At 37.1% G+C, this 11671-nt stretch overlaps 2 protein-coding genes across 2 annotated transcripts in view; both read left to right on the forward strand.

The window, feature by feature from the left end:
• LOC307137479 (uncharacterized protein) overlaps positions 1 to 11671 on the forward strand; it is an 890992-nt gene that overhangs the window by 567541 nt on the left and 311780 nt on the right. The gene's annotated exons all lie outside the window — the stretch shown is intronic.
• f2rl1.2 (coagulation factor II (thrombin) receptor-like 1, tandem duplicate 2) lies at positions 864 to 4109 on the forward strand. Its single transcript, XM_079835147.1, has 2 exons — positions 864 to 1145; positions 1251 to 4109. The coding sequence occupies exons 1-2, from the start codon at positions 1076 to 1078 to the stop codon at positions 2351 to 2353; spliced, it is 1173 nt and encodes a 390-aa protein (XP_079691273.1). The 5' UTR covers positions 864 to 1075; the 3' UTR covers positions 2354 to 4109.

Consider the following 11671-nt stretch of genomic DNA (forward strand, 5'->3'; position numbering starts at 1 on the left):
AAATCTTCAATATCTCAGAAGTTGTCTTAACTTTAAATACTGCCATATTGGCATAAGATCAAAATATTGATTAATATATTTACTATTATTTTTGGCTTGTTATTATTTTTGTGTAGCCTACATGGAAACTTAGAAAATAGATGATTTTTTTTTCTAATGTCTTAACAATAATGTAATAATGTGATTTTTTTGTGTGTGTTCAGTTTAATTATTAATGTATACAAATGAACTATACCCCACTATACTGTGTAATCAATATATTTAGTGGCATAGTCCAGAGGTTAAAAGTTTTGTCTCTCGATCTGGATCCATTTTACTGAGTAGGCCCTGTACACTTTCTGTTCACAGCATACCGTTCAGACCCAGAAAGACAGTAAGGGCAGTGTCACTGTCAATATTGTAATGGATAATAAATAGTTTAAACTATATCTATACTCTCTGAAGTTTATTGTGGTCCTTGGTATTTATACAAAGGTATTACATGTGTTGTTACAATCGCCCCCTCAAAGTGATTGTAACACCAAATGTTTTTCAATAAATATTGTGACTCTAACATTGCTTGTAAAAACATTTGGTGACTGTTAACAAGTAGAACACAGATCCAAGTTACCAACATAAACATGCTATATTTAAAAAGGTTTTTGAGCAATGACAACCTGACCAAAATTTGTTACAATTGCCCCAGGTCTCCCCTACTTCAAGAAAAAATAATAGCACGTAAATCCCCTTTAAATAGCACTATTATAGTTAATATTAAAAAATTAGTAGTTTCATTTGACCCTCAAAACAAATCTGGTCTCTCTCTCTCCTCCCACGCGCAGCTCATGTGGTTGATTTCAATCAAAACTCGAAACTCAGTTTCTACAGTAGGCTATCTGGATCTGGCTGGAATGCGTCAAGCGTCTGACGTCATGCAGGTGGAAACCCGACGCGCTTTGACCCAAGGTGTGTCCTTCCTTCTTTAAGGTCGATTAAAACATTTCACGGAGAGGAACAGCAGAGCTCACACGGCGCTTCAAGAGACAGGTTGTTATTGAATGTGGGAAAATAGCGAAAAGTTTGAAAAACACGGAGTATGGCTGTCTCCGCGAGTTACCGGGTCTTGTTTATTTCTGCGTGTGTGCTTTTTGCGTCGGCACAGCCAGGTGAGTCGCTTTAATCCGTCCATTTTTTCCATTTACTTGTTTTCTCATGCACTTTTATGTTTGTTATTCACTAATTTAAATATGAATCCATCTGTTTTGTTTCAGGTAACGTTAGCATTAGCGGCAAAGGGCGAGGTTTAATACTCGTGCAGGATATGGGTACTGATCAAGTCATTGTGGAAACACTAACGAGCGGCCTCACGACCGTCTTCCTGCCAATTATTTACATAATTGTTTTTGCTGTGGGGTTGCCAAGCAACGCGATGGCGATATGGGTCTTGCTGTTCAGGTCAAAGAAAATTCACCCCTCTTCCATTTACATGGGCAACCTGGCATTGGCTGACCTGATGTTTGTCGTCTGGACGCCTCTCAAGATCGCTTACCATTTAAAAGGAAATAACTGGACTTTTGGAGAAGGGATGTGCAAAGTGATGATGGGTTTCTTCTACGGAAACATGTACTGCTCCATCCTCTTCATCACGTGTCTAAGCGTCCAGCGGTACTGGGTCTGCGCCCACCCGCTCTCCCAGCAGAGGAAAAACAACACGTTTGCAATCATCGTATCGGTGTGTATCTGGATCTTCATTTCGGTCAGCACTACACCTTTGTACCTTTACAAACAAACAGTTTCTGTCCCGGAGCTCAACATCACCACCTGCCATGATGTCAACTATATCAGTCTGGAGAACTTCCTGGCAGACAACGTGTTCCTGGACGTTCAGTTTCCCTATTATTATTTCATGGTGATGGCAGGTCTTGTGTTCTTCATCCCAATGTTGGTCATCATAGTGGCTTACATTCTTCTCCTTCGCTCGCTTGGGAACTCCGCAGTCGAGGGCAGCGCCAGCAAAACCCGCAACCGAGCTGTGGTCCTCATAGTCACGGTGCTCATTACATTCCTGGTCTGCTTCATCCCCAGTAATGTGATGCTCGTGGTGCACTACTCTCTCCTGCGAAACGGCTGGCCTATTAACGGCTACGGCTTCTACATCACCACGCTGTGCCTGGCCAGCCTCAACAGCTGCTTGGACCCTTTCATCTACTACTACGTCTCGGAAGAGTTCAGGGAGCACGTCAAGAACACGCTGCTGTGCCGCAGCAGTCGTACGGTGGAGAGGATGAGGGTGTCGTTCAGCTCCATGAAGTACTCGAAAAAGACCAACACTTATACTTCCAGCACAGGAAACACAGAGAGCAGCACCTGCTGAGAACGGGTGGAAATGCACCACGATGGACAAGAGTTTATAGCACTGTGTGGATTTTACTTTGCATTCATGCTCCGTGTTCTTCACTGAGTAAACTGTCTGAGACCACTGGAAGATGTTTAGTTTCAGCTCTCAGACCTTTGTAAACCCAAATCTGAAGGAGCCACAAAGAGTTTGAAGCTGTTTCTTCATCACATGACTGCGACGTCCAGTCTAAAGCTCAGGGCCGCGAAGCCAAAGCAATTTCAGAAAACTTGAAGAGAAGCATCCGAGCCAGATCGTTCTGTTGTTACATTTTATATAGTTCAAATGGACTTGGCCAAATTATATTTAATGTGAATGTGTCAGCCTGTGACGGGGTTAAGTACTCTGCTTTATGTTTTAACTTGGTCTTTTAGAAAGAATTTCTTCTGTTGTTAATATTTTCCTTTTTTCCCCCCCATCTATTGCATCAAACCTGATATGCAACAATTTTTGCCAGTTAGTCACAATGACTTTTTTTTTTTATACCTCACTGTATTATATAGCCATAATTAGGTCAGCCGCTCTACTTGTGTGTGCGTGTGTGTGTGTGCGTGTGTGCGTGTGTGCGTGTGTGCGTGTGTGTGCGTGTGTGTGTGTGTGTGTGATGCACATTTAAATTAAATGTTCCTAAATTTGTGCATATTTGACACAAAACAGCTGTATCTCTGGCAACAAAGCTTTATGATCTCTATATTGGAATTCTAGAGACAGTGTACAGCGTCTGTGTTGTTTTGCACAGATCCTTCACTCACATATTGTTTTTCATATCATATATCACACTGGATTTTTTTTAATCAAATGTCACTACCCTTTTTCCAGAAAATGCAGCTATTAGAACATGTAACCGCTTTACCCCTCAAGGCACAATGCCTTTTAAATAAATAATGTGTTTACTTTGAAACTGTTTTGCTTCCTGCCAAATTATTAATTTCCTATGAATATTTGAATACTTTTCCTATAAATAACTGCATGTGGAGTACGTTATGTACAGGTGAGTCATATGTTGTTGCTAGAAACTGACAAACTATGTTATCATCACAATCTATGAAACTTGCCAACCTTGTGACACAAGACTTCGTGATGATATCTTTGAGGCCTAATGCTAATGTTTATTTGGTTGAACACTTTAGAGGGATAGTTCACCCAAAAATGTACATTCCCCCTATCATTTACTCACCCTCAAGCCATCCTAGGTGTATATGACATTCTTTTTTTTTCAGACAAATACAATCGGAGTTATGTTAAACCGTGTCCCAAGCTTTATACTAGTCAAATATCTAGCTTATAAAGCCAGGACATTTTTAAATATAACTCAGATTGTATTCGTCTGAAAGAAGAATGCCATATACATCTAGGATGGCTTGATGTATGTAAATCACGGGGTTGTTTTCATTTTTGACAATGACAATGTTTAAGCTAGTCCCAGACTAAAATGCGTGTTTGAGCTGTTTTAACTGAAAGCAACTTGTATATTTTAAAATGTCAGTGCCATTGTCTTGTCCAAAATGCACACCAGTAATGTTTTTATTTTTCTAAGGCACATTTATAAAAGATAAATGTCTAAATTGAGCTAAGGCCTAATCCTGTCTTAATCTAAACCCTGTCTGTGAAACTGGGCATTGGCAAGATGGGCATTGGCATTTGTGGAGACAAAATGGACCTCATTCATATACTTTGGATAAAAGAATCTAAAGAATGCTAAATAAATCTTCTAAATAAAATAAATTATTAAATGTAAATCCATTTGCACAATGATTTACACAAATTCGTGCTTATGTTTACTGAATAACACTAAATGTGCAAGTTTATGCTGTTTTGAGTATGAGCATGTTTCATATCGAAAAATCTCTCTATGATGGCATGTTTCTGTGAAACTGCTGCTGTTATGAATTCACCCTGTGATCAGTGAGCGACACTGTCCACTCCCTGCTTTAGCAAATATTTAGCATTCTACTAACAATTTTGTCTGTGTCTATAGAAACCCTCTAAACCTGTTTAACTAGCTTTAGCTTTTTCAGTTTTAACTTAAGAGAGGGAAGTGACTTTTTTGAGCTTTAAAAAAAAAAAAGTAAATAGAATTTATTTCAAACATTTGTTTTTTTACATTTTAATCATCTGCCAGGTGAAATTCAGTTTCTTAAAAAAATGCTAGCACAGTTTTGCGCAGCAAGCAGTTATTAATTATTAATTTCGGTAGCACTTAAAAATATTCAGTTTAGGTGTATACAAGCAATTGTAGTAGTTTTCCCAACTATTAATAATAGCCTAAATGAAACAGATTAATTACATTATTGGCCTAAGTTGACTTATACTTATAAAAGCCCATTTCTGCCGTAGAGTAAAAAAAAAAAATAATAATAAAAAATAAAATAAATAAAAAAACTCAGTCACACTTTATATATTATCATTGTGAATTTACACTGTTCAAAAGTTTGGGGATTGTAAGATTTTTATGCTCACCAAAGCAGCATTTAAAGTAATATTATTGCAATTTCAAATAACTTATTTATTGTAAAATATTAAAAAAATTAATTTATTCCTGTGATGATCATTCCTCCAGTCTTCAGTGTCACATGATCCTTCAGAATTCATTCTAATATGCTGATTTGCTGCTCAAGAAGCATTTCTGATTATTATCAATGTTCATATATTTTTGTAAAAACTGTGATGTATTTCTTTCAGGATTCTTTGATGAATAGAACGTTCAAACGAGATCATTAATTTGAAATATTATAAATGTTTTTGTTCAATTGAATGCGCCCTTGTAGCCTGATGTCATCATATGAGTATGATTCTGCTCCATTGAGCTGTGATTATGGGTGCGTGTTTCAACCCTATTTTTTTACGGTCTATGGTTTCAACCGAGCCAGGAAAGAAAATTTCTCTGCACTCAATTGGATATACCTACAACCAATCAGAGCAACGGAGTAAAGAGCGACGCATAGTTGTCAACAGAACTCAACTGCACGCACACTGGAAGAAGTAAGAAGAAGATGAGTGTAAACAGAATAAAATTAATTTTGCTGAATAAAAGTATTAATTTCTTTTAAAAAAAGTTTTTTAAAAAAAGGTTTACTGACCCCTAACTTTTGAATGGTATGTCTATATCAATAACTTTTAACATTTTGTTTCCCTATTGTGACTTTATATCTTGCAATGTGAAATTTATCTCCCCATACATTTTTTTTTTACTCTTCGGTTGAAATGGACTTCCATATCTAGCCCCTCAGGTAGCATCAAATCCAGTGAATGGAAGAATGGAACGTGTCCATTCATCTCACTTATTTACATTTCCCTCTGTCTCAGGTGACTATTGTGTTTGGTCAGATATACAGGGAGTGCAGAATTATTAGGCACGTTGATTTTCTGATCATATTTTTTTTCCAGGCACATTTGACCAATTCCAAACCACAGTAATCCTAATAACTACTATTGATTTAGTATTTAATAATGTATAAGTGATATATAATTGTTCATGAAGGCTGGAAATGAAAATCACCTTATATTCAGGTGTGCAGAATTATTAGGCATGTTTTCTTTTACAGATAAATTGAGCCAAAAAAGAGATTTAACTCAGACTGAAAAGTCAAAAAGTATTAAATGCCCATGAGAAGGATGCAATACTAATGCAATACTAGACATTGCAGTTAAGGCATGACCATTGGACAGTGAAATGCTCGTTGGGTCAGCAGGGTCAGACAAAAACATGTGGTGAAGAAAAGACACCTGTTAACTGCAAAAGAATTAAGAATTAAGGTGAAGAATTAAGGGTGAAACCATCAGGAACCCTTTAGTCTCCAGCGCCACCATTTTCCAAAGCTGCAACCTACCTGGAGTCTCCAGAAGTGCAAGGTGTCAGGATCTCAGAGACTTCAGTTAGGTAAAGAATCCTAAAAAATGACCCCCACTAGATAAGAATCATAAGCTGAAGTGTTGTAAAATACATGAAGAAGGTTTTTTTATAGGCTTTATGGACAGATAGGTTGAGAGTGACTCTTGAAGGACCAGCACCACATCCTCTAGTACCACTGTTTGAAGAATTCATCTTCCAGAATCTGGCAGTACGTTTTGGGAGTTCATTTTTAGTCCATCCTGAAGTCCGTTTTGCAGCGATGGACTAAAATGAACTCCCAAAACGTACTGCCAGATTCTGGAAGATGAATTCTTCAAACAGTGGTACTAGAGGATGTGGTGCTGGTCCTTCAAGAGTCACTCTCAACCTATCTGTCCATAAAGCCTATAAAAAAACCTTCTTCATGTATTTTACAACACTTCAGCTTATGATTCTTATCTAGTGGGGTCATTTTTTAGGATTCTTTACCTAACTGAAGTCTCTGAGATCCTGACACCTTGCACTTCTGGAGACTCCAGGTAGGTTGCAGCTTTGGAAAATGGTGGCGCTGGAGACTAAAGGGTTCCTGATGGTTTCACCCTTAATTCTTCACCTTAATTCTTAATTCTTTTGCAGTTAACAGGTGTCTTTTCTTCACCACATGTTTTTGTCTGACCCTGCTGACCCAACGAGCATTTCACTGTCCAATGGTCATGCCTTAACTGCAATGTCTAGTATTGCATTAGTATTGCATCCTTCTCATGGGCATTTAATACTTTTTGACTTTTCAGTCTGAGTTAAATCTCTTTTTTGGCTCAATTTATCTGTAAAAGAAAACATGCCTAATAATTCTGCACACCTGAATATAAGGTGATTTTCATTTCCAGCCTTCATGAACAATTATATATCACTTATACATTATTAAATACTAAATCAATAGTAGTTATTAGGATTACTGTGGTTTGGAATTGGTCAAATGTGCCTGGAAAAAAAATATGATCAGAAAATCAACGTGCCTAATAATTCTGCACTCCCTGTATGTATAGCCTCCAGGCTAGGCTGTGACCAACCACAGTCTCGAAAAGGATTGACAAACTCTCTCTCTTTCTCTTTGTCGCTCACTCTTTTTCTCACGCTGTCTCCCTCTCCGATGATCCAATTTCACACGAGCAGATTCTTGATTCTTGACTTCACAGTTTCCTGGCCATTTCTAGATGTGTTTGTCTTTTGATGTTGCTATGGATACCGCACTGGTCTTGTCCGTGCCATTTAGGGTGCAGTTTCTCACTGGCATCATTTGAATAATTATTAGACTGTGTGATAGAAGGATGCATTTGAAAGTGTTTTTCATGGTGTGGATGAAGGTAAACTCAGTGACTCTGTCATGTAGATTTCTATATGATGCAGATTTGTCTGAATTTTACAATGGGCTATAGTTTAAAGCTTTCCCATTTTAGCCTCTAGTTTGAATATAAATCAAAAAGGTTAAGATGACATATTGTGAAGAAAATGTGAGTTGTTTTGCCAATGTAGAACTTGCCACCACTACATTCAGGTTGTTGTGTCAGTACAGTGTAAATTTATGGGATTATTTTCACCCATTTTATCATCAACCAGATGAAAACTGTAAATCGAATGACTTAGGAAAGTAAAAGCAAAATTTCCTTAGAAAGCAACACAATTTGAAAAGTTGCAAAGCACAAGAACCAAAGCACAAAGAAGGCATGATAAGTCATGCCAGCATGGCTGGGAGCATCAGACCAGCTGTAACAATGAGCAATTAAAGACATATTAAGATGATTTTCGGCAAAATGGCTGAAAAATCATAAATACAGTCACTAGTAATAAGATTTAATTGATTATCATTTTCGACCAATGAGTGACACTTCGACCAAATTGTTATGATGTGGTCAATGTGAGGTGACAATGACACATGCAAAGTTTGGTGTCAATATGCCAAAGCATTGCAGAGATACAGCCTCAGGGTCATTTTGAATACATTTTGCATTTTGACAAAATGGTTGATGCGGTATATGCAAACGGTTTCATCTATTGACAATAAATGATCCATAACTTTTTGCATGGTCTGAAGATGATGCAATTCGATGTTGGTTAAAATAGACCAGTGGTTTAAAGAGGAGTTTTAAAAAGTAGGTTTTTAAAGAAAATCAAAATGGTGGACAGGAAGTTCGACCGATTATGACAACTATATACTATTGTTTATACCAGAAATTGGTATCTATGTTCTCGCTATGCTGGCTAATTCAGTCAAAAGTTATTAGCATTTTTGTAAATTGTATAACTTTTGACCACAAGGTGGCGCTGGCCCGGAACTTTCTGAGTACCGTCACAGCATGGTGCCAAAGACTTTGTACTGATACCCTAATGAGTTTGTAAAATATAGCATGTTATGACAAATTCAAAATGGCCGATATGGAAAAATTGGGTATTGTTTGACTCGGCATGGTGCACCGAATCACCAGTTTTGAGATTTTTGGCTGAACATTCAGAAGTTATAAAAAATTTTTTTGCATTTCTCCTGACCACTAGGTAGCACTGTACTGAAACTGTGCAGGTAGCCTCAGGTTATGGTTGTTGTAACACCAAATTTGGTCAGAATACGCTAAAGCCAAGCAGCAACCTCCCGCAGTTTCTCTTGAAGCCAATACGGAAGTGACTTAAACTGCAATTCATCGACTGGCCACTAGGGACAGGCTCCAGAAGGGAGCAGAATCTCATTGAGCCCCATGTTAAAATGCCCAACTTTACAACAGAAAAAAAAAACATGTTTACAGCCTGGTCTATACGGCTAATTTTGCCCTTCATGACAACTGTGAAGGGGGTGAATTTTTTTTTAACTCATTTGTTTACATTATATAAAGCCTTAAAATTCTGCATAATTAAGGGTGTGGCCACTTTGAGTGACAGGTGGAGCCAAGGAATCAGAGGAAAAATTACTTTGTTCCTGACCTTTAGACCTATTTTCAAAACTTTTAGCACATGTGAGTACAACTTTGAACAGTAGGTGGCGCTAGAGTGATTGAGTTAAAGACTCCAAATTTGCTCTGGTGACAGTTCAGACTGCCCTCTATCTGTGTGTCAAATTTCATAACTTTCCCGCAAACGATTCTATGGGCTGCCATAGACTTCCAGAGCGGAAGAAGAATAAGAAGAACGGCAACGATTACAATAAATGCCCACGCATATGCGATACTTGGCCTCTAATAATTGATGCCAGTAGCTTCCTTAAACAATGCGGGATGCAAGTTTAATACTATGTTTGTTGAAGTTGCCTATGAGTAATAGTGACACTTGCCTTAGCAAACACCACTTTTAGGTTTTCCTGTACAGATATTTTAAGGTCAAAAGCAACAACAAAAAAACAAGATTTATAAGCCGTTTATAAGAGATCAGCAGTGTTTAAAGAGAGTGAAGTTCCTATTGCATAACGCTGACAGCACCGAGAGGAAGACGTTACTTCTCTTTCTCTCATCTCTCCCTCCCCCTATCCTCTCTTTCTTTGTCTCTGCACTCCCCCTTTCCACCCTCCCTGTGTCTGACAACCTGTTATTCAGCTTTACATCCTCCCTGGCAGAACAGAGCTCATTTTTATTTCTTAACAGGTGTGTGTTGGCCTACATTTTAAAAATAGGACCAGTCTGCAAATGCCATTGTGTCTTGTGTATTATTAACACAGCGACTGGTCAAACCAGTTCAACCGAGCATGTTGAAGCAGGTTTATTGTTGCCAGTCAAGTCATTGAGTGAGTTCACACTTCACACACTCTATTTCTCCTGAGATATACTGTATATATTGTTTGAAGATGATTATTCATACTCCCTCCCAACCATTATTTCACAATTCGAGCCTGATGAATCTTGACATTGTCATCCTGGAATAGGGCCATGATGTGTCTTTGTACATGGTTGTTTAAGAAAGCTACACACTCCACCATTTAGGGTTAGAAGGACTGTTGCCAAACAGAGAACATGCAACATAATACATACTGCAATTGTGATTCAATCATTGACTCAAGCATTTGCCTATATAAGTCCAACTTTTGTGTGTGTGTGTGTGTGTGTGTGTGTGTGTGTGTGTGTGTGTGTGTGTGTGTGTGTGTGTGTGTGTGTGTGTGTGTGTGTGTGTGTGTGTGTGTGTGTGTGTGTGTGTGTGTGTGTGTGTGTGTGTGTGTGTGTCCATACAACGTTATAAAAAATATATTTTTGTTTCCTTTTTTAAAATGCAGAACCTTATATTTCAAAATGTAAATGAAAAAATTGAAATAAAATAACTGTTAGAGTGTTCTTTTTGACCCAGCTGTGTATATAAGGTACAGTGTAAATGGGCAAATTACCTTAATAAAATGTGAAATAATTTGAAATTTATTGAGGTTAAAATAGTGACAGTGTACCTGGATTATTATTGTTTCTGGATTATTATAGTTATTTAAACCTAAAACCATAAAAAACACTTCCGTTTCTTGAAATAAAATAAAATAAAATATACAAAATGTCTTACAAATTATTTTTTATTTCAGCTAGTTGTCAAGGCAAGATTTCTTACTTTCATTTAGTTCAACTTTATATACTAAAATACCTAAAACTGGAATAAAATGAATAAAAGACACATTTAAAAAATAAAAATAAAAAATAACTATAAAAATGTCAAAAACATACAACATAATTACTAAAACTTTAACATTTAAAAAGAAACAGGAAAAATATGAAACTAAACACTAATTCAAAATATGATTTAATTTGGCGACAATAGCCTCGTGGGCGGCGTGCGGACATATAGCGCATTCCCGGCTCGTGGACCTTTCCCGAACTTGTCCCCCTCTTTCTCTCTCCAACTTCACTTCCTTACACATATATAAAGATTTTTGGTGTTTTTGCCTTTATTATGACAGGACAGTAGGTTGGGATATATATATTATTTATTATATATATATCCCTCTATGGTACGCTATATGATTTCAATGAGGAAAAAAATATTTGTGGTCTTTTTCCTGCTTAAAATAGGACACTATAACAATAGCATTACAAATTTTCATCATTTTATTATTTATTTTTTATAAATTTGTACAACATTGTACCACAACAGAAAAATTGAAACATTTGACATTTTCATGTAGAAAAAAGAAATATAGTTATTGAAAACATCTTTAACCAGACACCTGAACAAACACATTTATCCAGTTTATAAAGTATTAAATATTACATATTTCATATTTAATAAAAAGTAACATTTCAAATTCAGCTGTTGCTCTCAGGCAACATTGTACCATCGTGGAACACAAGCATCACCAAACCATCCCATCAAGTTATCATGTCAAGTTATCATATCCATCTTCATCCTTTACTCCATCTCACCCTCACTCTCTCCCTGCCGGATTGTCACTATGACCTCACCTTCCTCATCAAATGACACCTCATCCTCACCCTCATCAACAGGCAGTTGTGTTT

The sequence above is a fragment of the Gobio gobio genome (assembly GCF_949357685.1).
Source record: "Gobio gobio genome assembly, chromosome: 14".
NCBI classification, from domain to species: domain Eukaryota; kingdom Metazoa; phylum Chordata; class Actinopteri; order Cypriniformes; family Gobionidae; genus Gobio; species Gobio gobio.